Genomic DNA, 26,205 nt, shown 5'->3' with positions numbered 1-26,205 from the left:
AAGTCCTCCGTGGGGTTCCTTTTGATGATTTGGAACACCTGCTCTGAAAATTTTCCAGGTCAGAATCATCATTTTTTTTGTCATGTGGTGTGGAACTCTGGGCTTTCAATTTAGAATAGGCTTAATTGTGGGAGTGGATTCAAATCTGCTCCCCAAGGACAGTCTTTGCCTTGCCTGCGGCCCATTTCAGTGCTAATGTGGGGAGGTTTTATTTTTGCCTGAGCAAAAACGTCGGTTGGGCACCTTAGCTTTAACAGCAGAAAGATATCTGCATTTCCTTTACCTTCCACCATCCCTCAAGACAAAAATTGAGAATTCACATTATAAGCCTTCATTAAACACTAGTAAGCATCTTTTAGGGTATTTGTTCAGAGTACACAGAAACAGCTCCTGTCTCCAAAAACTGCCTCACCCAGGGCAGGGCCTTAGAAGACTGTTCTCTCTGTCTTCAGCTCCCAGTCTTGAATTGGGAGATCTGATTCAAACTGGGCCACCCACATTCTCTCTTCCAGGAATTTGGGATTAGGATTGTGAATGAAAATACTGCAACTGTATCAGTAAACAAAGAATGCTGAAACCAAGTCATCAGTGGCTGCCACCCCCCCCAAGTGAGGACAGACCTGCAGTCCAGCCTCTGCAGCCACTCACAGTGGTGCCCTCTGAGTGGACTCAGAATAATAAAGGACAAAATAATGACCCTAGATAGCTAGATGCTTGTCAAAGGAATGAATTCAATAAACCCAAATGTTTGCTTCCTCCCATACATAGAAAACCACTAAATTCTTTAACTGGAGATGCCTGCTTTTCTTTAGATAACAGGTAATCTTTTATTGTTCCAACTACCTGGTCTTTGCTGTAAAGCTCCTATATATCCTAGCTCCTCCCCTACCTCTTCGGAGCAGTCCCTCAGAGCGTCTGAGAGGCTGTCATCCTGGCTCTGAGTCCTCCCGCCAAAGAAAACATAACTCTCAACTTTTAGGCTGTGCATTTATTTCAGTCGACAGGAATTCACCGTGTTGGCTATTTTGATCAATGGTTGAAATGAAGGGGAAATGTGAATTTGCAAGCCATGGGGCAGATAAGATACTTTTTCCTAAATGAACATAGATGCAGGTAAAACTATCCTTGAGAGAGAGAAACAGAGATGTGTGACTTTGTGGACCAAGAAAAAGATTGGCTGCCTTTCATTTCCAGGGCTTTCCGATTTCTTGTTTCAGTCCTTTTTGAAGCCTGGATTTATGCCCCATGCTTTCCCCTGCAGTCCTGTCTGGGACATTTTTGTAGCTCTTTTCCCTTAACTTAGCTTATGGTATTTTTGGTACTTAACAACCAAAGGGTCTTAGGGTATTCTAATTTTCAGTTCCTGACCAAAGGACAAAACACTTAGAAAATAGATTTGAGGGGTGATTCTTTTCATTCGTTCACTGGGTATATTTTCTCTTTTGAAGTCTGTATGCATGGAATACACTAAGTAACCTTCCTCTCTCTTTATCTCACTCCATTCATAGGAAAACCACCTTCAGTCAGTGACACTTTACTTCAGGTCTGCTTCTATCAAAGGCGGTGGTCAGAAAACACCACGTGAAACAAACAAACTTCTGCATTTGTTGAAAAAACTCTGCTTGAGGCCATTATCCTCAGTGGCCTCCATACAGCTTACCTCCAGCATTTGTGCTTCATATTGTAAAAGCATGATCACTTCTCTATTCTCTGGCTGCTGCCAGAAATCTCAGAGGCAGAGATGGTGAACACACACAGCATCACTAGTAATAATGATCAACACAAGACTTTGTTCCCTCTTGTTTTTATGGATCTAATTTTCTACTTCCAGTTCTGGTTTATTAAACATTTTATACATTAACATTTTGTCTTAAACTGCCTCAAATGTTTTTAGGGAGACAAGAAATGCAAGTAAAAATCAACATTCCTCTGTTTAGTTAGTCAAGCTTTCTGAGAAGGCATCCCCATAATAATTAAGGGCAATTTAGATGTGTTAGCATGTATGTGGGAAAAGTCATGCTACTTAGTGGCTGAAAGCATTCAGCTTTCTTTCTAGAACATGAAATTTGACGATCAGTGTAATCCTCTCACACCTCTAATAAGTGATATTAATGATTTAGATTAGTTATATATGTTTGGGTGTGCTCTGTTAAGCAATATTCTTGATTAAATAATTCTGAATGATTAACAAAAAATTTAAGAGAAATCACTCTATCACCTTTTAAAGCACATGAGAAGAATTTCTAAATTTCATATTCTTACTAGATTCACTAATTCATGTGTTAAGCTCTTCCCTCCCACTCCCTGCCCCTGCCTCTCAGGCAACAGAAGTGCATATATCTAGCTTCAAGTGAGTTTTTCTATTCTGCTTCTCTTCTGAAGATCAACAAAAAGTATTTTTCTAATTGTTTTCATTTTCCAAACTGAGTTTTGGCATTCTTCACCTGCCCGGATCCCCCAATTTCCATAGCATTAGCTACTGGAAGCCTTAAGCTAAGGATGCATATAAGACTATATCAACTATCCTCCCAGTCATGGACCAAATAAGATGCCCCTTCTCTCCTCAACTGTGTTAAATTCTCAGGCCTTACTCTAGATGTCACTGATCAGTGCTAAGGTAGAATTACTCCATCAACTTCTTATTTACCCAATTTGCTTTCATTTCCATTAAAATACTTCTCTATCTTAAGCAGATAGAGTTTCATGTGTGAAGGTTTCATGTGTGTAGGGTTTTTTTTTGTTTTAATAAAAAACATTAAATTTTTCTTGCCTGCTTCTATTAATAATCTCAAGGGTTGGGTAGAGCCTAATCATGAATGATATACTTTTACAGTCCTTAAAAATATTGCTGAATTCAAGCAAATAGCAATTTCAAGGTACATAACTTAAAAGAAGATCACCATGGGTGTTACTGGGTGTCTTAATTGCCTATTTCGTTAATACAATTTGAAATCCATCATCCCAGGGGACAGTTTAGCAAGAAGAGAGAGGGAAAATGACAAAAAGACAGCCAGGTAGTTCTAATAGGATGCAGTTGGTAAGATGGATAAATACAAATAGTGAGAAGTGGGTCTCTAACGGACAAAAATCGGCTGTCAAGGATTTAGAAGGATTCAAAAGGCATTTTGCGCTGCAGTACAAAACACGACAGAAAAAAGAAGAGAGTGCTAAAGGCCTCCTAGTCGCCTTGGTTTGTTCCCACATGGTGCTCTGTCTGCCGGGCAACTTGGGTTAATTTGGAAAAGAATGCAGTAGCCCTCTTTCCAGGCATTATGCAAGGTAAAATGTGATTTTATAAAAGTTCAAAAATTCTCAAACTTGTATCCATTCCATAGTTTGAAAAAGTTAAATCCTTCTTCAAACAGGATACTCAAACTTATTACTTACAGAAGTAGTTGCATAACCAATACCTATTCTGAGTCACAATATAGTTTTCAATATACAGCTGAACATGATTTTCTGTGGGATGCTTATTCCTTTGCAAGGAAATCAGTTATTCAGTTATTTATTTCATTCTCAAACATTTATAATGGGGTAGGCAGCTACGGGTAATAAGTCATGTCATTTCTTGTTGAGAGCCAGAAGAGGACTCCACAGAGGGTACCCTAAGGGAGGTTTCTTACCAGAATTACATTATTTTTCTTCCTTCTTAATTTTTTTCTTTCCTGTTTATGGAGATGAGTGGCAGCTGATTCACAGCCCAGGATCACTCAAAAAATCATATTAGACTCAGTGAAGGAGTCCCCCTCAGAAGAGTATGTGATTATTATAATGACACTTTTAAAGTGCTTACGTGTGCCATCTGCAGTTCTGACACTTCACGTGTCCTGACCTCTTTAATCTTCACATGATATGAGACAGTAGTATTACAAGCTTCACTTTATAGTTAGAGAGACTAAGGCACAGGGAAGTTAATTAACTTGCCCATAGTCATGCAGACAGAAGTGGCAGCACCAGACTTCAGTATCGATGGTCTAGTTCCGGAGTTTGAGCTTCTAACCACTATGCTATGCTGTCCGTTGGCACTAAGACTTTTTATAATTTAAGTATTTAAAAGAAAGGTGGCCCAACCCATACGTAGTTTGATTACCACTGAAACAGGATGGACAGTGATTCCGAGTCCACAGGATGATGTTGCTGGAATGGGACTGATGGAGGCTCCCTGACTTGCCTACTATGCTGGCTAAGATCTGATATCTTAGAAGTTCAAATGTGGAGCTTCTTTCCTTGTCTGAGTCCAGTTCTCCACCACTTAAGCCCTGGAAGGTCAACTCATCTTGGAGCATCTCACTCATTCTTATACATTACCTATAAAAATTAAACAAAAACTAACACCAAGAGTAGCGAACCATCTCAAGGGTGAGCTAAGGAGCATGAAAAAATAAATGTCAAAGGGAAGGATCAGAGAATGACTTGATTGCCATTGTAGGATGTCTACATGCAACAAGACAACAAAGAATATTGTTTTATTTTTTTAAGTACAGCTTTGAATTTGCTAGAATGGAATTTTACAGTTGAAAATTAATAACAATAAAATCTGTATTAATAATCAACACTTACTGAGCTATAAACACATGCTGGATAATCTGCCAAGTACTTTACACACACTGAACCACTGCATACTCAGAAGAACACCAGAAAGTAGGTGGTATTCTTATATCCATTTTCAAGATGTAGAAACTGAGGCACATGGTGGTTAACTGACTTGCCCAAAGTCTGGTATCTAGAAAGTGATAAAGATCTAAATTCAGGGTGCAGTACAAAGCTTGAGCTTCTAACCAAAATTCTTCTTCACTAGTTCTCTTTAGTTGTTGATTTATCTGTGATATATCTGCCAAATGGAATTGCTTGAATCAGCTGATATCATGAATAATCTCCTTGTTGTTTATGCTTATTTATATCCTTCCTTTTCTTCAAGGCCAACCACAAAGCCCTCCCCCATGCAGTCTTTTTGCCAGCTGCCTAGCTCACAGTCATAATTAGGATTTTAGTGATAGTTAACATTTCATGACCACATCAGGAGGGAGGTACTCGCTAACCTCCTCCTCAGCTTTACTCTCATCCAGAGCGCTTCTCATCACCTGTCTGAGATGGACTTCTATGAGACACAGATTCTGCACTGGGTCTCTGTCTGCGGCAGGTTTATTGAGGAGTGACCTCAGCACAGACATGCAGGGGAGGGAGGGAAGTAGAAATGGGAAAATGGAGCAGTTGAACTGTGATGTGGTGGCTACAAAGACCTCAGCCAACCTCAAGGAGTTCTGGAGCTGAGGTGGTCCCTCAGAGCTGTCCTGAACTGAAGCAATGGGACCAATCTTTGTGCCTCTTACTGATCAGTCTTGTGTTCTGGCTGCCCCTGTGGCACGCATCCTCTTTTGGACAGAGGCGATGTTGGGGAAAGGAATTCAACGGTGTGTCTTCAGCAACAGCACAGCCACAAGCTGAGAGTAGGTCTGGGTCCTGAAGCGGGGGTTGAGGCAACACACCGAAGCTCTGCATCACCTGACATTCTAAATATTTTACTTATTGTTGGTTTATTGGCTCTTTGTCTATTTCTGCTCTATCCCTAGCATGTGGAATAGCACTTAGTACAGAATTCAGAATGGGTTCTCACGAATATTGGTTGAATGAATCATTGTACAAGCAAATGAATACATCTAGTTTTCGGATGAGGAAACCAAAGCTTAAAGAGACGAACTTGCCCTCCTTAGGTGCTAATGGCTACGGAGCATCAGAGCTTGGATGCTGATCCAGACTGGTCTAGCCCAAGGTTTTAATCACTTTGCTAGGAAGTTTCTCATTTGTAGAGCATGGTAAGATAATCTGGCACATTCCCTTTATTTTGCTGATGAGGAATTAAAGCCTAGAGTGCAGAATCCTCCTAGACCAAAACACCAAGTCCTATGTGGCCTTCCTGAATGTATCATTTTCCTTTAGCAATCAGAACACACAACAAAGTTACTTAGCCTGGGACAAATCAGTGACACGTTTGTGTGGCACATGAGTCTTGGTGTCTAACTTTGCTTTGCTAACATATCACCATTACCTCTATGATATCTAGATTCATGAAGTTTCCCAGATAACTTAATTCCCAGGACTTCTGCAGCTGACCAATTTTTGTTGAAGGTTTGGTATGGGATGGCTCAGCTCGTTTTCTCAGGAGGCTCTGGTGAGCAGGTCATAATTCACTGTGTCTTGAAAGTCCAGAGACCAACTACGAACTGTCAAGAGAAATATGTAGGCTTACACGCTGGCAGAGAGCAAGCATGTGTTAGAATTTAAATTGATAATTCCCAAGGTTCTAGCACCTTCAGTAGGTGAATTCTTAAGGCTAAAATAGTCTCCAGGAAATTTAGAAGTTATGACATCTATAGGCATGACAATGAAAAAGATATCTGGAAGGTTTTATTTTTAGTGTGGATAAAGTGAAGGTGTGGAAATAATTAGATGTGCTGGCAATGGTTCCAGAAAAGTCAGTTATGGAAAGCTTGCTCTGACTGGGTTGCCTGTGTCCAAAACTACAGATAACTGGAAGAAAAATAAAAACTCAGGAAGGTTTTAGCTTCAGTAGCAAGATAAGGGGTGACACTGTATGGCCCTTGCATACGAACCTAGCCCCTTGTCTTATATTTCCTGTACCAAGATTATCACCCCCACTGCTCCTTACCCGTTTCCTTGTACTCTCTGATGAAGCTACTGCTTCTCTAACTAGAGTGTCCATCAGAATTACTTGGAGGGCTTGTTAAAACAGAATGCTCAGTCCCATCCCCAGAATTTCTGACCCAATAAGGCTGAGGTAGGGTCTGAAAATTTGCACTTCTAACATGTTCCCAGGTATAGCTGGATGCTTCTGGTACAGGGTTCACATTTTGAGAACCACAGTTCTAGCCACATTGAAATTCTTTCAGTTACTAGAAAGTTCCATAATCTTTCATCTCTACATGCACACACGAGAGACTCCCCAATCCTCTTATCCTATCCCCTCACCCCACCCTCCATCCCCAATATTTTCATGGCCAAGTTTTATTTAACTTTAAAGTCTCCTTCAAGATATTATTACTTTTTGGAGGACTCTGTTGACACAAATTGGTTTGGGTTTTTCTCTTTGTGCTCCTCAAAACAGCACATGTAACCTTGTTCAATCTCTTGTAATTTTATAAAAATATCACATGTAGCCCCATTTAACCTCATGTAATTTTATGAACTGCTCAACTAGCTTTTGTGAAAGCCAGGAACAAGTTTATTCTTTTCATCTCTGAATCCTTAGTGCCTGTCTCTATATCTGGCCTATTCTTTAATATTTTTCAATTGAGTGAAGGAGTGAAAAAATAAACTCGACAATTAAACATTCTTCTGCCTACTCTAGCTTTTGCTGCTTCCTTTCAAGAGCTCTTCACTTTCTTTCTCATTATGTCAAATTTAGGAACAAACTTTAGATCAAATTTAGAAATAAATCCTTTTACGTCCAAGGATAACAGCTTATGCAGCAATACTGAAAACAGAGCCAATTTCGCTCCATTTTAGAATGAGAATAGGAAGTGTATATAAATGCAGAATAAATGCATTAAGTATATGTACATATATATATGTGTACATATGTATGCTAAGTTCAGTAAGTGTATTGTGATTTTATTATAGCAATGTTTATTGTTTACAGAAATGTTGAAATTGATTGTTGAAAAAGTCATTTGGTCTGCTCTCTGGTTTTGTAGCCAGTAAATACAAGATAACTATATAAGTTAAAAATACCTACAGTGCAAGAACATTTTAAAAAGGATGCTCAGTTTTCCAAAAGCATAAGAGAATATGAAACTCAGTTTGTTGTGACTCAGCTATTTTACATCTTGCGGTCAGGTTGCTACACTCTGCTCCTTTGCCCATCACAGAGTCCGTAATCTGCTCACGCCTGTATTGCTCAGGTTTGTGCGCACACAGCTAAATCTTTTAAACAGCTTCTGCTACTTTGCCGAGAATTCTTGTTACTCAATTTAAATTCAGGGAACTACTGTTTCCCTTGAAAAAGTAAAGTGTAATGCAAATACTTAAGCTGCTTCTTAGTTCTTCACACAGGGCTTGGTAGAGCTGGCTGGGTTTATTTTATAAACATCCGTCCATTCAGTACTGTGACGTCACAGTAAGATAAAGCAAAAACACATGCCTTGTGTTGGGTTCGTACACATTTATGAGATAGTACAGTAGATAATTTAAAATTATTTTTACTGCGTACTGGTACTCTGGCAGATAAAATTCAAACTATATATGTCTTTATGTTTTGACATTGGCAGATAATATTTAGTTGTTTACATAGTTCATATAAAATACTTTTTACCTGACTTGGACATTTTGAATAACTCTTTCATTCAACTCTCAAAAATTTTTGGCTCTGAAAATGATGGATTACCAGGTGAATGGAATTAAATCAGGAAATAGGAAATAAAGCTATGAAAGGATCCAAGGCAATGCTGTGTCATCCTTGCAGTCCATGACTTCTAAAGGATACGTCCATCCCAGCATCCTGTGTTTCTAGCCTCTTCCTGTAAGAACTACATATTGCCCCTGGGCATCACCCTATAGCTAACTGGAACTACCCTCGTGCTTTAATACACCATTCCAGAAGTAACGAGTGAACAACACAATACTCCCAGCCTGGTCTTGAGAACAGCAAGCGATCATGCAATGGATGAGGGTGAGAGGTCAACCACAATTAAGAATCATACCAGCAGTTCCGGATAGCTTCCATAAACTTATATTAAGGGATTAGGTTTTCTTCGCTTTGCCCTTGATGCTTTTCTAACAACTAAAATATGACATTTTTAAAAGCCACTTCACAATATAAGTCAATAAAGCTGATTTGTGTAGTCTAAGGAATGGCTCTAAATCTTCAAGTATTATACAGGGAATGTATTTTTCACTAAATTTGGAGCAATTTGAAATGTCTTAGGAACTTTTTTTGCTCTGTTAAAGAATTCAAGGTTGTAAAGTCAAATAGCTTGACAGAAAAATTCAGGCAATTTATATCATGGCTGATAGAAAAAAATCCATCTCATCTCAAATCAAGTCAAATTAAAATTAGACTTTGGGAAAGACATAAATAAGGAACTCTGTATAAGAGCCTCTAGTGAGGTTTAGTGTTGAGCTTCCTGAAGACAGAGAACATATATTATTTATTTATTTTTTCCTGCAGCTTTATTGAGGTATAATTGACAAATAAAAATTGTATGCTCTATGGTGTACAATGTGATGTTTTGATGTAAGTATACACTGTAAAATAATTACCACACTCAAGCTAATTAACATATCCATCATCACTTCACATATTTTGTGTGTGTGTATGTGGGGTGAGAACATTTAAGATCCCTTCTCTTAGGAAATTTCAAATATACCATACAGTATTATTAACCATAGTCACCATGCTGTACGTTAAATCTTCAGCTTATTCATCCTACATAATTGAAACTTGCACCCTTTGACCAGCATTTGATATACTGCATTATTAATATATACACAAATAAACAAATAAAAGTAAGGTACTAAAAACATATAGATAGACTAATAGAACACATATAGTTTGTTTGAAACAACAGATGTATGTTCATTAAGTATTTACTGGATAACATCAATTCATCTGATATTCACTGAATGCTTTCTATTAGTCAGGCACATGCAAAGCAATACATGAGTTACAAAAATGAAAAAATAAAAGGTTCCTGATCTCAAGAAAAAGATTTCAGTCAAAGAATGATGGTTTTTAAAAAACAAAAAATAATAAATAAATAAATAAAATAAAAAAGAATGATGGTTTATATCCCAAAGAAGTCACTTTTTTTTGTTTTGCTGTAGGCTATTGGCTTAAAATAAAGCTATATTCTGTTTTAAGAAATAGATCCATTGCTGTTTGTTAGCTCCCTTTCAGATATGATTCAAATTGTAACACTCCATATTGATGTGCACATTTTATAACTTCTAAGTACCTGTTAATAGTTAATGATCTTCTTTCCAGCCCATTTAGCAAAGTTATGATCCTTAATATTTTTCATATTAAGGCCTTCAATCTGTCTTATGGTACATAAGCTCTGTTCCCATCATTTAAAATCTTTATTGGATCCATGCAAAACTGAAGCAAAATGTCTTTTGTTTTTGGTCAGTGCAGGTTTCTTAAAAGGAGACTTCCATCTTCTATGCAAATAGCTATTCTTCATCAAGTTCTTGCACATTTAAGGTAATGGGGCTAGCGGCATTATTTTACTGCTTTAGAGTGCTATACTAGGTCTACTATGTGTGCATTAATCCATAAAACCATAAGAAAACACAACTCTCTGAACTTGTTGCATGGTGATTTGTAAACAGTTACAGTCTTCTGAAAATCTGTGTTTATATTCAAACACATATTACTCTAAGGAGGAATATAATTAGTTAAGGGACTGGTGGAGAGGTAAGAATAAAAAATAATCATGTAGAAAATTAGAAGCACTAACCAAGCTGAATAAGAAAAGTGAAAACATTGAATAGGCAGAAGGAGAACTCAGTCCTAGCTGTGGGAATCTGGTAAGTAACTAAATTTCTTTGTGCTTTGGTTTTTCCAGTCCCTAAATAACGGGTATGATAGCAGTACCCCCTTTCCAAGTTGTAAGTATGTTAGTAGCCATAAAGAACAGAACAGTGCCTGAAACATAATTAGAACTCGATAAATATTACCTGTTGTTATGAAATCTCAATATTAGAAGTTACATCAAGCTTCTAACACATCGTCCTAAACAAAGCGGGCATCCTTAACGACATGCTGAATAAGTATCCAGTTAGCTTCAGAAACAGTCTTCATCACCTTGTAAAGTAGGCCAATTTATATTCAGACAATCTGTTAGAAGTTTTTCATTCCTACTGATGTTTGCATATAGATAGCTACGGCTGCCAACACTGAAAGTGTGCTATTGATTGGAGATTATTTCAAATTAAAGTCTTACATACTGGAATTCATCCTTCTCTGGGTACACTCATAAATATGAAGTCTGCCTCCTGCTTGATTAATTAACTTTTTTTTATTGCTCCACCAGGTCAGCTGGTCCTCTTTCTGCTTCATGCTTCACCATTAATAATCATCCCCAAATTTCTGGCTGCTGTTAATATTGATGCAGCTAATTTCATCCTAAGTCATTAAAGCAGTACAGGTTGGGTTTCAACCAATAGACTGGATCACACATAGCGATTTTTCAAAAAGGTGTTTAAGGAGGAAAATACATTTAACAACAAAAAGGTCATTTTACTCTATTCAAATACTCCCAAATGTTAGAATTAACAACTAATTTGTAATTAGAATTGCATGTATCATGTTATGACACAACTCAAGTCAGTTATAGCTTATTACCCAAAATATAGCAAGTGATATTGCTTATCTGTGGCAAATAAAAATATTTGATTCTTTCTTATTTTTACTGGTAGGCAACATGCTATTCTTCCATATTTTAGCCTTTTGAAATTATACATTCTTCACTTATCTAATGAAATGTATATTAGAAACTAACTGTGTACCAGACATTTAGGACACACAAGGATACATAGGTTACAGTTCTTGATCTCAAAGAGCTAAGAACCTGGCAAAGAATTAAGCCTTCCCACAATAAAATACTATAGAAAGTTTGAGGAAAGAGTGATGACGTCTCATTGGACTGATCAAAAACACTTCAGGAGGAGTAGCATGTGAGCTGGACTGACCATTTGCAATATGATAGGTTTTTGATTATTCCATATGGGAGTCATGATGAAGAATCAGAAAATTTTGTGCATAAAGCATTTACACTTTTTCGAGTATCTGTTAACCAGAGGGAGACAGGACAAAAATGATGTCAATTGGATTAGACTGGAGGAAAACTTGAATATTTGTTGAGAAATTCACATTTTATTCGGTAGAAAATATACAATGACTTGGGGTTTTTAAGTGTACAAAGTTAAGTATAGAAAAATTAGTCAAATGGGGACATAAAAAATAGATTAAGGAAGAAGAAACTGGAGACACAATCTTCTACCTTAATTTTCAGGATCATTTCCCATCTATACATTGTTAAAACTAATTAAACTGCTTTAATATGAAGCCATACTACAAAAAGCTAAATCTTATGGGTGTTTTCAAAATAATTAAGTGATTAAATTCATTCATTTATATCTACATAACTCATTGTCTAAATGTGCAAGACATGACATAGATTCTAATTTGCAATAGTATGATTCAGTAATTTATAGCTTGTTTAGTTAATGCTGTTCATAATGATTTTTGTGTGGTTAATTATTTCAAGTGATATAAATTTAGTCCTTCTTTACTACTTTTGGTAAACAATAGCATATTTTAAAATGATGGCAGATGTGGCTTTCGTGCTATGAGAATGCTTCATGTAGCTTATGAGTGACAACCTAAATTTATGTGTTGTTAAAATTTAAGGTATAATTAATCTTTTCAGGGAAAAGGAATGCATCGCTTATATGTTGGCAATGCATTAATTCTCCTGGATCATTCTGGAAAACCATAAAGGCAATGGAAGAGGTAAGTTATATGTAAAATTCCAGTTTTCTTTCAAAAGTTGGCTTTAAGCTATGGATTCTCCTACCTTTTGATAGCTTCACAAGCTCTTTTATATTATATAAGTAAAATGTTTAAGTTGACTGCAATATAGCAGGATATATTTTATTTTGGTTTTAAAAATGAACCCACAAAAGTATTTTCTGTTTCTCTAAAATATATTTGAATATTAGATAAATCCTGGTGATGTTTTAAATAAAAACAAATGTTTGACTTTCTTTTCATTAAATTATTTCTTTTTAAAAATATAGGTGTAATTTTAACAGAATTTTCTTAAACTTGAATCAAACGTGGTTTTCAAGCAGTTTTTAAGGATTTGGATAACATTATTGGCTATGTAGATAACTTTTGAGTTTTAATTCTTATCTTTTTCTCCATTGGAAAGGAGCACATTTTCTCCAGAAAATAAGCACAGAAATAAAAACAATCATGAGGCAGTTAAAATTTCCTGTTTTATCTATAAAAGCTAAAAAGGCCTATAATTAACCATTGTGTGTGTGTGTGTGTGTGTGAGAAAGAGATACTTTGGGGAATAAAATGATTTTTATTTTAATTTGAGAAATGTCTTATATTAGAGAGCTTCTAACAGCTATCTATTTTTCACCTATCTTTCAAGAAGATTTGCATGGAATATTTATATATTCTTACTTTCTCACTACTGATTCTGTAGCTTATTGTAATTTTGTTAAAGCAATTCCAAAAAGATGGGACAATCAATAACAGTACCTAATAAAAAGACCAGTACAGAATAGCCACTCAATAAATGCTTTTAGTGGACATAATATTTAGTTATACACTGTTAGTCCTGAAAGAGATTAGCAGACACACAAAATGTCAGTATTGAAACACAAAAGGAAAGTCTTTCGTGATTATATATGAGTGACTATCTATTTACCTATTTATCTATAGATTTATTAATCAATTCTATCTATCTCTTCATATACAATATATTTAATGAGGTTGTTCTATAGAATTAGGAAGAGAGGAAACCAATTGCTATAGTTCAAGCAGGCTATTTTTACAGTGCTAGCAGTCATAATTAGTAATCTTTAAATTTGCTAGCCAGTTTCCACTAGCATATTCTGACTAGAAAAACAAAACAACCACTGGTATAAAAGAGCAAGAGGAGTCATGGTAATTGTTCTTCAGACACCACTATGTTTATAGAGCACAAGCAGTCAGTTAAGAACATGATTTTGAAAAGGAATTATTTCATATTTTATATTATTGTCTCACTAGTTGTGAGCAAACTAAAAGCTGGACAAAGTAAAATAATATGGTTAATTACTACTCATTTTGCTTACTTTAAAAAATTTGAACCGGACCATCAAATGAGAGAGCACCTAATTTCACCTCCCTACTTCACACCCCATCTCAACGCATTATAAAGTCAGTTAATTAAACAGGATACACAAGAGAGAAGTTAATGAGAAAGTAGACATTACAAAGTTCAGGTACTACCAGAGAAACAAAAGGTATAAAAATTTAAAGATGCACTATGATGGTATATAGAGAAACAAAAAAATCTGATGCTGTCAGTTGGGATTCACATCATTATATTCCTGAATTTATAGTAGACCTACCCATATCTTACTATGACATTATTCATTGAAATTCTCTTCTGGATATAAACAGCACGCTTTGAAAATGCAATTTAAAGCTAACCAGATAAAAAATGATCCTTTAAATGATTTTCCCTCAGGCTGTAAATTGACTTGGGAGCCACTCTGTGTACCCAAACTCCAAGTTTAGACAAACATATTTTTCAGACTCTTCTCAAATATTGTGTCTCTTCAAGGGTGTAATAAAAGTCACTCACATGACATTTACAAATCAGTAATTCAGAATATGGTTTTGCTGTCTGAGGCTGCCACTGTCAGGTGCCTCTAAGGTTCTCTTATCAGATTTTGGTAAAGCTACTTAAGTCTCCAAAAAGAGATATAACCTTGTCAGAATTAAAAAGATAATTTGTGTAAATTGCTCAGCAGAGAGTCTTGCACATATTACTGGCCATGTTACTCCCTAATTACAATCCTCTCATGAATGCCCAATATCGTCATAAGGCCCAATACCCATAACACGGCCAAAAGAACGCCTTCGTTTGGGCCTCTGTATACAGTTCTTGCCTTTAGCTCCCAATGTTTTATCTTTCATAGTCTCCCCATTGTTGTCACACCAAGTAGTTGGTTCTTCTTCAAATTTTTCACGCTGACTCAGGCCTCAGTGCTTCTGCTCTTTCTTTATTACCTCTCTTCCAAGAATGAGCCCCTTTCCCATCCTCCAGCCCGTCATGATCCATTCATGCTGAATCAGGGTCTCTTCTCTACGCTCTTATAGCACAGTTCCCATATCTACCTGATAGCACGTGTCATCCAATCTTCTATTTTTTATTTAAATTTTCATTTTATCTCCCACAAATCTAGACTATAAATTACATGAAGACAGAGGCTGTAGAGCTTATCATTACCTTTTTATCGCCAGAGCATCACACAGAGTGTAGCACATATTGTCTTAACACATTTTTTGTTGAGTTAGTAAATATTACACTGGGTTATTGGTAAGTATGGGACCTCTCTGCTAAGGCATTTTAAAGTATTTATCTTTTATAAGACCTCTGAAAGAATTCTAGTCCTGAAAGTGCAATTAGTTCAAATTTCAAGTTAAAACCAAGTCAATATTTTAATATTTAGATAAGAACTTATTGTTTTCTTATTAGATTAGACTCTTCATCTAAAAGTCCCAGATGAACACAAATGACTTACCTAGATTTAGCATTATAAGTTTGTCTGAGAGTACATTTCTGACTTGATGATATAATACTCAAAACTGTCATACTTGTTAAAAGTTAGCTGAATTTCTTGATCTGTGAAATAAGATGCAAGGATGCAATAAACACACCCTGGACAAGACAATGATGTGAGTCCTCCCTGGACAAAACTTACCTTGAATTGCATGTTTGGCTTTGTACCTAGGTTAAGTTTTGATATAGGGACAGCGAAAAAAATAGTCAATAGGAAATAGTAGGGGCACTTTCTGAATATTTTACATTGCTTTTGTTTACAGAGTTTTGCTTTGTGATAATTGCACTCTGCTCCCAATAATTTCATCTCTAGCTTGAAAAGTCAACCGTCTCTGGTAGGATTATAAATGACTATCACTGGCTTTAAACATCTAGGGTATAAGTAATCTTTTTATCCCTTAGTTTTCTCTAATCCGAAACTGTGTTCTTTCTTATTTAGATATGTCAGTGCTCGTCCACTTTTTAGTTAGATATAGTTGTAACAAAAAAGTTCTTATGGATCAACATTGTGCATTACTATAAAACAACAATAAAACACTCTTTCTGTCACATTCAGCGTAGCTTCACTTTCAGTGATAAACCAGAGGAATTATGGCCTAGTTAGCGGTCTTACCATTAGCACTTTATAATTCAAAGGAAAGGACTTGGCCGGATGGTGGAGTAGTTAAAAGCACAGGCCTTGGAAGAAGATGGCCCTCAGTTTCAAATTTTAGCTTTGCTTTCTTACCAACTGCATGAATACAGACAAATTGCTCAACTTTCCTAGGCTTCTGATTTCTCAGAAGTATAATTAGGAAAATAATGCTGGTCTCATTGGATGCTGAAACGTTTAAATAAGATAATACATGTAAAACACTTCACATCATTTTTGGCACTTATGGGAGGCTCAGTAAATGGTAGCTATCATTATTGTTATTCATAAAGAATTTTTATAATAAATTTGCTATTTTTGCATTCTTATACAAATCTAAGTATTTTAACAATGATGGGAACAGATTTTTATTACAATTAGGTATTTGGATATTTTTCCACCAAAGTACACAGCAAAAGCCAGCTGTATTAGCCTTATAAAGATAGTAATAGGATGGATTTCTAAACTCAAAAATATAATTCAATGATAGAGCTGAGTTTAAAATGAATATGACATTTAATGCTATGTAACATGACTTTGGAACACCTCACTCCCCTCGTCTCCCATTTTGGTTTTCAGTACATTGAGGCTATGGAATTAATTTGAGTTTCTAATCAAGCTCATGCATCTATATTTAAAACTTACAATGTGCACTTCAGTGGAGTTTGTCGCCTGATCTCTGTTTTTATTGATCTAAGATAACAGCCAAAGCTACACAATTTTGAACTAACTGCTAACATCATTTGCTCACGGTTTTATTCTCTTCCAAGTTTTCATTAGTATCACATTATGATGCCAAGACTGATGAACAATTAGGCTAACACCATCCACTGAGACTCTATGTTATGGCCTGACTGATGAATTCCGCATAAAGAGACATATTTGGGCCGCATTACAATTGTGATAGAGCAAGGCAGTTCATGGAAATATTTAACGATAGCACTAAAACATTAACTGAAATGACTGTATGAGTATTTACATGAACAGAATTCTGCTTGATGAGACCATTCAAAATTTGGGACATTAGATTTTTTAACTACCAGGTCAGATTCAAACGGTAGTAAAGTAACATCTTACTTTATGTCTTTGTGTGAAACTTACTTTCATCTCCTGTTTCAAATTCAAACTTCTGACTGTAGCCACTGTATCCTGTTGCAGTCCTCACCCGGATGTGAAAAATGTACTTCGTGGCTGGCTTGAGACCCGTGATGATGACACTGGGTGCCTTGGACCTCGTGGAGGAATAGGTGAGCTGCTCGTGCTCCTGGGGACAGAAAAGACGAGAAAGGAAATGAAGCAGTTATTCTACTTTTTCCTAGAAACATTCTAAAGTTAAGCTGGGGAATTATGCTCTGACTTTCAAAATACTGATCAAAAAGTGGTGTAAGCATGGTTTTCCATAATTTAGCACTGACTTATTTACCAATTACTATGCACATGGTATGGTCTTGATTTGAAAATTTACTAAGAAAGATGATCATCTTATATAAACTGCACTTGTATTTGTGGTGCCTTGGATTTCTGATCCAACTCTAAGGAATGGTGGTGGCGTGAGAGCACGTTTACACAGAATGGCAGCTGCATCTTGGACAAAATGGGCACACTGGATCAGACCACACCAGCAGAGTGCAAGGAGCAAGGTGGGAGAATTCAAGTACCCGCTACTCACTTCTACCCGCAGGTAGTGCCAAAATGCCGGCGCTATCCGTGGGTAGACCTGTGGGTGAAAGGAAAAATAAATTAATTGTTTTTTAACGTTTGAAATCTTTTATCCTGAATCAATTGCTTTGTTCTGAAACTCAGTGATTCCCCAGCAGTAACAACTGAAGTTGATTCAACTTTAGACATAAAACGATGACAATTTTCCTTTGAGGGGAAATTGACTCCCCCCCAAAGACAACAGTTTTTTTGTAAAGAGGTACAAGTTACCTAGGGATTATGAGGTGGATTTTGAAACAGTCTGTCTGTGAAGAAACATCGAAGACAAAGTAAGGTATGAAAGACAGCAGGAAATCAGGCAGGACTGGAGGCTTAATTCCCAGTCACTTGCAAGTAACTGCCAGACCATCTCTCCCCACTAACAGGAACCACAGCTAACTGAACACTCTAGTCATTCAGGGTCTTTTAAGTGGGCTGTCTTGTCCACCACCTCAGAACAATTCACCTGTGCACATAAGAGACAGTGCACAATATGCTGGTGGTGGGGATACATTAAACTCAGTACTGTTTTTGTATAGTGTTATTGTTCAGTAACTTTATAATGGTGTTTTAATACGGTATTTGAAAAAAAAAACCCTTTATTTCTATGAACAACTCTTCTAAATTCATAGATCAAATTAGGCCACCACGCCCTTGAGTTACAAATCTAAAGACAGAGATTCTCAGAACTGGAAGTGACTTACAAGATCATTAACTGAATTACTGATTTGATCCTTAAATTCTATCTATAATATTCCCATCAGGATTTATTTTCACCTTTGTCAGAAAAATCTCTGTTGTTCAAGAGACTTTCCAGACTAATAAATAACGTTATAAAAATCTATGCACGTGCAGAATGTGTCAAACTGCATTTATTGACTGGTGATGCTTTAAGATTTAAAACTATGAAAATAATTTCCCTTAAGCTATTTTTGAGAAAAGAATCCTTTTCTTAAAGATAAATTTTAAACTGTATGGCCTTTATTTGTCAGAACTTTATATGCTAGATACTTATTCTGTGTCAATTGAGTAACTGAATTCCCCATCTATACCCCAAATAGAACTGTTTATTAAACACAAAGTACAAAGTAATAAATGAATTAACAATAGCAACATTTTAAGTAGAAAAGACAAAACAAATTGCAACATACATTTATCCCTAGGTAATTTTCAGATTAGAAAGTAAATAAATATCTGCCTACCATAAAATCCAATGAAATAAAGTCTATAAAATCATTGATGGCAGTCATTATCTGCTAAAAGAAGAGGCTTTCTAAGATCAAGGCCTCTATAATTAGAGGGCTTAACATCCATATTGCGGACAAAAAAATGTGTACTACTAGAAGAGATAATATTGTTTGTGGGAGAAATTTGCAAAAAACTATTGGATTGTTTATTCTCATATACCAGAGGAGAATATTCCACCTCTCCCAGAATTTTCTGCAACATGAGAGTTATGGTGTACTTTGAATAGTGCTTCATAATATAAAATTATGACTAAGAGACATTTAAAATCCTGCAAAAAGAATTTAATTTCATCCTTAAAGAGAGGAGATACAGATTCAAAAATTTACTCTCAGAATGGCCTCATAATAATTACACATTATATCTTGGTTGCCTCACCTAAAAACATAGCTAAATAGTAATTTCTTACTCAGTAAAGTTACAGGGAGCAAAGGACACCTTTTGCAAATAGCTTATGGCATGTCTGTTGTTATACAGAAGTGTATGTGTAGCTACATCCCTGGAATAAAAATCACTAAGTAGGAAGTGTGCTTACATGGTTCCTCAACCTAAATCACAGCAGCATGGTGGCTGCTGCCTTGTCTTACATATTCCCACCTCTGAGAGGGCCAAAGAGAGCTCAGAAAGCAGAGTCAGGGGAGTCCTTCCTTCCAGTGCACAGCAGCCCTCTCTCCTGCTGTTTTCAAGCTCTACTGTCTAGGAACTTTGGCTAATGGCCTTTCTGCTGACATATCAAAGTAGCTATCACCAGATAGAGACAGTGCTTTGCCACAGAGCCATCTAGATTGCTTTATTTGCCCAGGTGGGCTCAATTCTGAACATGCTTGAATAGGGTGTGTGTGAAAATTTTTCTAGAGTTTGTACCGTAACAGAATTGCTATTTGTATGATACTTATGTCTTTAATTTTGCTAGGTAATACATTCCATTGTTCATAAAACTCTATTACATCTGTTTTTCATCTTTGCTAAATGGTAAAACCCTTTTCTCACTCTTAGCATTATTTATTTTAATACTTTCTTTTTTTTCTTGATCAAACTTTTCCAGAGATTTGAACCAACTTTTGGCTTTATCTATTGTTTCTTCATTTTCTATTTCACTTAATAAGTGCTCTTATTACAAATTATTTTCTTTCTTCTTTGCGTTAATTATGTTGTCTTTTAACTTCTTACATTTCATGCTTAACTCACTAATTGTCAGTATATTTTTTCAAATATATTTTAAGTCTATAAATTTCACTCTTAAGTACCACATAACTGTACTCCATAACTTTTCATGATACATTGTCAATCAGCTCTAAGTATTCACTAATTTCCAGAAATGCAGTATCTTTTTAGTCTTTGTGGTAGATTTAGGATTATTATTTGTACACTTTTAAAGGTCAAGACAGGTTGTCAGGCAGTAAATAAATGACATAAAGTGAAGCTCCCAAGGCATTATCCCACGGGTTGCAAAGCACACTGGACAGTGGAGGCTCATTGCTGAGAACACTGGCAGTCTTCTGCACTAATGTTTGTTGGCTGAATGTGAAACAGCCTTTGCACTACTTGGATGGGCATGAATAATAGCACCAATTGTGGAAAAAAAGCATGTAGTAGCAATACATTTTAACATACTGCTATGTATATCATTTCCTAAAATAAATGTGTATACAATTTCTATTTTATATATTTGTAGCTACATATATTAAAACCATAGTTCAGAACTAAATAGTGTAAACGCAAGGCATTCATTGTCAAACAGAATATGCACGTATTGTTCTCTAGAGATATAAACTTTTACTTCGGGTCTCTTCTCAAGGGCAGATCTTGCAGCTTAGACTCAGGAATTGCTCTTTCCTAGCTGCTGAGAATCTAGGCTTTCCTGGGAGTCTAATCTTATTGTCACATTGAACCTTTCATTTGCCTAAAATGCTGAATCTAAGCTTGTATCTATTGATGTCAACTCTTCATGTATATATCTCAATGTCTTTCATTTTTAAACAGTTTACAATTTAAGTCTATTACTCTTAAACATGTTATTTAAGAAAATATTTTAAATCTTCAAATGAATAGATTTTGGTGGTGAGATGGGGGAGTTTTTTAATTTTTTGATTTTGTTGTGTGATTTTCAAGGAATAATTCAAAGAATGATGGAAAAATTTTATACTATCTGGTTCCTTCTATAGTTATTTCAATGTATAGCAATATATATCCCCAAGTAGACTGCTATTTCCTCAAAAATGTGACCTATATTTCCCTTAGAAAACAAAACAAGAAAGCAAAGGAGTGCTCGATGCATGGTGTTTAATAAATGTCTATGATTGATCTTCACAGAGGAATACCTAGATCACTTAACATGTAGTCACATATCATTGGGAACTGGGCTACTAAAACTGCTGCTCCAAAGTAGAAGCACAAATTAGGATGGTTCCAGCTCACAGTGATTCTCCTGTGACCAGATCTAAGTTAACTGCACCACCAGGGGAAAATGGGGATAGTGTCCCAACAAGCTGATTTCTCCGAAGATAAAAGCTAGCTAGAATGATTAGAGATTTCTCCTCCAATGAGACTGAATCCATGAAGGGACGATACAGAGAAAGAACTGCACTGAAGTTGAATAACCTCAGCTTTTCTGGTTGCTGACTTCCAGAGTCTAGGACATTCTGCTCTGCCTTGGATTCTACATTTTGACACCCATAAATAATCATCAGAGTTGGATTTTGTTGGAGGGAACCAAAAGAGTTGTTTTCTTTTCTCACATTCATTTAAGTACATAAGACAGAGTTTCTAATTTGGGGCAAGAAGGGGTTAACAAGCTATTTGGTAGGGTGTTCTAAGTAGTGGGTAAGGTGTTCTGAAATATTTTTAGGTAAAAACTGGCTATTGCTATGATAAAATTATAAATTAAGTGTAAGCAAGAAAAATGTAGAAGTAGATATTCTAAGTACACAACTACTTTCTGACTGCACTTTTAGAGAAGTATCATTTACCATGGCTATAATTTACTCTAATCAACTCTTGATTATCCCCAGTAACCCAAAATAAGAGATAACCCTAAATCACTTTTAAATGCATTTGTGACTTTTTTTCTTATATTCCTTCCAATGTGTATCTTGTTTCACCTAAAATGAAAATTAAATGCATTCCTTGAATGTTATATGTTGAGCAATAGTAGGAGATGGCCTCAAAGTACACCTGATGGGAGAATGATACAGACCTAGAATTAAGCATTCACAATTGATTTTCAGAAAACAGATAACTTATAAGTAGATAACTGACTGCTTGAAATAGTGGTTAAATTTACTGTTAGGGAGAATGGCTAAATTATTACAATGCGACCTTTACAAAACTACTAGTGCTAGGATGAGTCCAGTGGTGTCCTAGTTGTAGTCAATTCACCTATGAAAAATGCAAAGATTATACCACTTCAAAGGGTCAGGCTTTTCGTAAGAAAAAAAGCAAAATAACATGTAAAATCCTTTTACAGGCTCCAGCAGATGTGTTTAGTATTATTTCTTTCTTTTAGGAGTCATTATCAATAGGTGGTACATTTAATCTAGGGCAATAACAGGCTTGTGCATTGAGGTAATTCTGCAGATGCTGTGAGAGGTCTTTCAAAAAATTTTGTATGTGTTTTGCTTGCCTGTTAACCTTTATATTTTCACTGCTTAATGCAGTGTGCTTAGCATTGTAGGCTCCCATGATATATTAGCCAAATATATTGAATAAAGAAATTAATGAATTAATTGCTCTATAAGTTTAGCTTTTAAATTATACATATTGTTATAGCAATTTAAAATTAGTTTGCATAAATTAATGGTAATTCAAATGAGAGATGAGAAAAATTGTTTAGCTGGCTTATGGTACTTCCACAATCAAAGTGCAATAATATTATGTCAGTATAGCTGGCTTGTTTTCTTTGGAACATTGTCGGGAAAAGCCAAAATTTTACTTGCCAAAAAATGTTTTGCAAAACGGTATGCTTAAAAAAAACTAAGATTTGTGCTGAAATATCTTTTAATACATATTTTAAAAAATATTTATTCACTTTTAATTTTCCCATCTGTCTTCATGTAACCTACCTTTGTACAGACGGGATATAGAGATTTCTTCTGTGTTCTATTACTCTATAAATATTTATAATGGTGTATAGCTATTCTCTCAGTATAGCTCAAAAATTTCTTAATGATTTTCTTAAAGTATATCACAGACAAACAACAACTTTAAATTCATCATTCATTCTTAAGGATTTTGATAACCTATAAGAATTATAAAAACATGCATAAATTTGGTAATAAAAAATAACATACAGATAGAAAAAAGGAGGGAATATATGTAGAATAAAATATATATTTAAAATTCATATTTACCTAAGTATTGAGGATAGATAAAATTATTTTATCTAAAATGGGAGAAATGATAGGAAACAATCGTTATAAGAATATTTGAGAGTTACATTTGGTTTAAACTAAACATTTTTAGAAAAGTTTACAAATTCCTGCTTATGTCAAATAGTTTGGGTCAAATATTAAAATAGCTACATAAAAGCTAGTTAAAAATAAACATTTATCATAAAATTAGGATAGTTATCAATAAATGCCACTGAGAGAAAAAAATACATGGCATCTTTGGAAACATTAATATACATATGTTGACATCTTCAAACATATATGGTATTCCAATTGTCAAACTGAAAGTTTTTGGTTAAATCGTTGGAAGAATATGGCTGAATGGAGTGGCAAAAAACTAGAAAGGCAACACATGCACTGTGCTTTGATTAATTCTTCCTAATTGTGGAATGTGGATTAGAAAATAAAACTAGAAGTAATAACATGTTTTTTATAAAAGAAAAATATAGAGGAGTTATATTTTTTCACAACGGCACTCACTGAATTATATGATAGGTAGGAAAAATAAAGAAGAGCAGAGAATAAGTGTTTAAAAATGAAATAACTAGACAGTAAATGCAAGTGCCTGGCCTCCAAAACTGCTCCTTCATTGCTAGATATTCTGACAGAATTAAAGTAAATAATAAGGAAGGTAAGATTTATAGATAAGAATACTAAGAGTAATAAAGAAGGCAGAATTTCACTAGAGTGAAATGGCAGTAGAATATTTTTAAAAAATGCTCTGTGGAAAAATCTCCACTGAAAAACAGTATCATTTGTGAATACCAGGTAAAGTCTTAACATTTGTCCAAATCAGCCACAGAACATGGTGTTATAAGAGCTGCTTCTTGCAAAGAAAAGGAGGCAGAAATTCATTTAAATATACATGCATGAGAATGCCTCAGTCTCAGTTAGAATAGGAAGAGGACTCTTTCTGAAGATTTATTTTTCATTTTTAGCTTTCCATGTAAATGTATTTTGTCACCATGGTGAAATTTTAATTTTTTGTTATATTTGGTGATGGGTCTTTATTGTGATCTGATGACAACTATATTTGTTTTGTTCAAAACTGAAACAAAAATATCTGTTAAAATTGGTCTACAAAGCTACAAAGCATAATTTAGATTTCAAGGAATACAGCCCCATCCCCTCAAAAGAGAGATTTTAAACTTAAAGCTTTCTTTGTAAGTGGTATCATCTTGACTTGAAAAGCATCCCATTATACTCCAAATAACTCAGTATTTTCAGTTAATGATCTAAAGCAGTCACTGGCTTTGAATCTTCTCAGAGGACTGGTGATATTAAGATGTGCAACAAGTGAATGCCTCAAGATTTATAATAAAATACAATAAAATATAGATTTACCAAGATACTGTGACTAGAAATGGAATAATATCTCATCACTGAAACAAAATAAGTAATATAATACTAGTAAACAGATTGTAGCTTCCCATAGACCACACACACAGAGAAACACCCTATATAAACTAGTTTTCAAATCAAATTAGAAAGAGAAAAAATTACCTACCACAAGGCAGTAAGTTAAATTTAGGGTAAAAGAAAATATAACCTGGACCACAGTGAAGAAGCCTCTGTTCTTTGGTTATGGTTACAATGTTGCCCATTTTAAGTATTTATGCAGTTTGTACTTGGGGAATTTCTGGTGTTAGTAATGGACACTTTTTCCTTGGACACGCACAAGTCTCCTTATTTTCAACTTAGATAATTTGATCTGTATAATTTTATTTTATTTGTAATGAACACATTGGCACAACCCAATGTATATTGCAGATTCAAAGAACTGAAAACTTTCTCAGTGAAAGTTGTTTTTTTGGTTTTACTTTCATAAATTTACTACTTTTTTTTTACCCTGTAATATCTCCAGACACAATTACATAGACTGAATTTTTAAAATTTCATATACATTCAAAATTAATAAATCTGTTTTGACCTAGTACTGAAGAAATTTATTTTTAAATTAGTACAATTAGAAACAAAGCATATAATGTAATGTTATGTTGACCTAAAGTCAAGTAGTACAGTGAGTTAAAGATGGTGGCTAGTTATTTTACACTCCTCTCAACGAAGAGTCAGGTCTGTGTCGCTGCCCCTTGAATCTGGTCTAGCCTGTGACTGATATGACCAATAAAGAGGTTACTTGTCCAGTCCCTAAGAAAACTGGCAATTTCCACTTCTGGCTTGGGGCTCTGCATTGCAGTCTAAGATGTATGACTAGCCTGACTGTCAAACTATGTAGACTCCCAAGATAGCCACATGGAGGAATCTTGGAGAGTGGAGTGGAGAGGTGGGAGAGGAGAGAGGGAGGGGAGGGAGAAAGGGATGACGATGCGACCTTATGCACAGCCATTCCTCAGGTGTCCCAGTCCCTAGCCTATTTCCTATCATCCTAACTGAGGTCCCAGAAATTGTGGGGCAGAGATGGCTGCTCCTGCTGGGTCCTGTTCAAGTATCTGACCCACAGCTTCATGAGATGTAATACTTATGAATTGTTATTTTTAAGCCACTACATTATGGGGGTAGTCCGTTGTACTGGAAGAGGTAACTGAAACAAATAGATTGACCATTGATAAAAGAAAACTTCACATATTGAGATATAGGGAAGTCATTATGGCTTAAATATATATGAGTTAACTTAAATTTTATGCTAACTAAAATAGCCTGCTTGTGGCCTATCAAACATACACTGTATATCTGCTTTAATTATTAAAGAAAAGGGCATACTGACCAAAAGTAAAATTTATCCCAGTTAAATATTAAATGCTCCTCTTCCTGGAGCACCAATCACCACTTTGATGATAAGACGCCCTTCCCAGGTACCAAGTCCATACTGACTTGCTGTGTACGTGCTAAGTGCTGGTCTGTTATTTTATTTTAT

General features: G+C 35.4%; 1 protein-coding gene across 4 annotated transcripts in view; it reads right to left on the bottom strand.

Moving 5' to 3' along the window:
- The window catches only part of EPHA6 (EPH receptor A6), a 730,766-nt gene that overhangs the window by 235,436 nt on the left and 469,125 nt on the right, over window positions 1–26,205 (bottom strand). For 2 of the 4 annotated variants that reach the window (XM_032489792.1, XM_032489806.1), the window contains 2 exons: window positions 17,669–17,716; window positions 17,101–17,263 (listed from right to left, as the gene is read on the bottom strand). In XM_032489792.1, the coding sequence (XP_032345683.1) occupies window positions 17,101–17,263; window positions 17,669–17,716 (211 nt within the window). The remainder of the gene's footprint in view (window positions 1–17,100; window positions 17,264–17,668; window positions 17,717–26,205) is intronic. The other 2 variants (XM_032489814.1, XM_032489798.1) reach the window with 1 other exon arrangement.

Source organism: Camelus ferus, chromosome 1 (genome assembly GCF_009834535.1).
Source record: "Camelus ferus isolate YT-003-E chromosome 1, BCGSAC_Cfer_1.0, whole genome shotgun sequence".
NCBI classification, from domain to species: domain Eukaryota; kingdom Metazoa; phylum Chordata; class Mammalia; order Artiodactyla; family Camelidae; genus Camelus; species Camelus ferus.
This window is presented reverse-complemented; position numbering and strand designations above follow the sequence as displayed.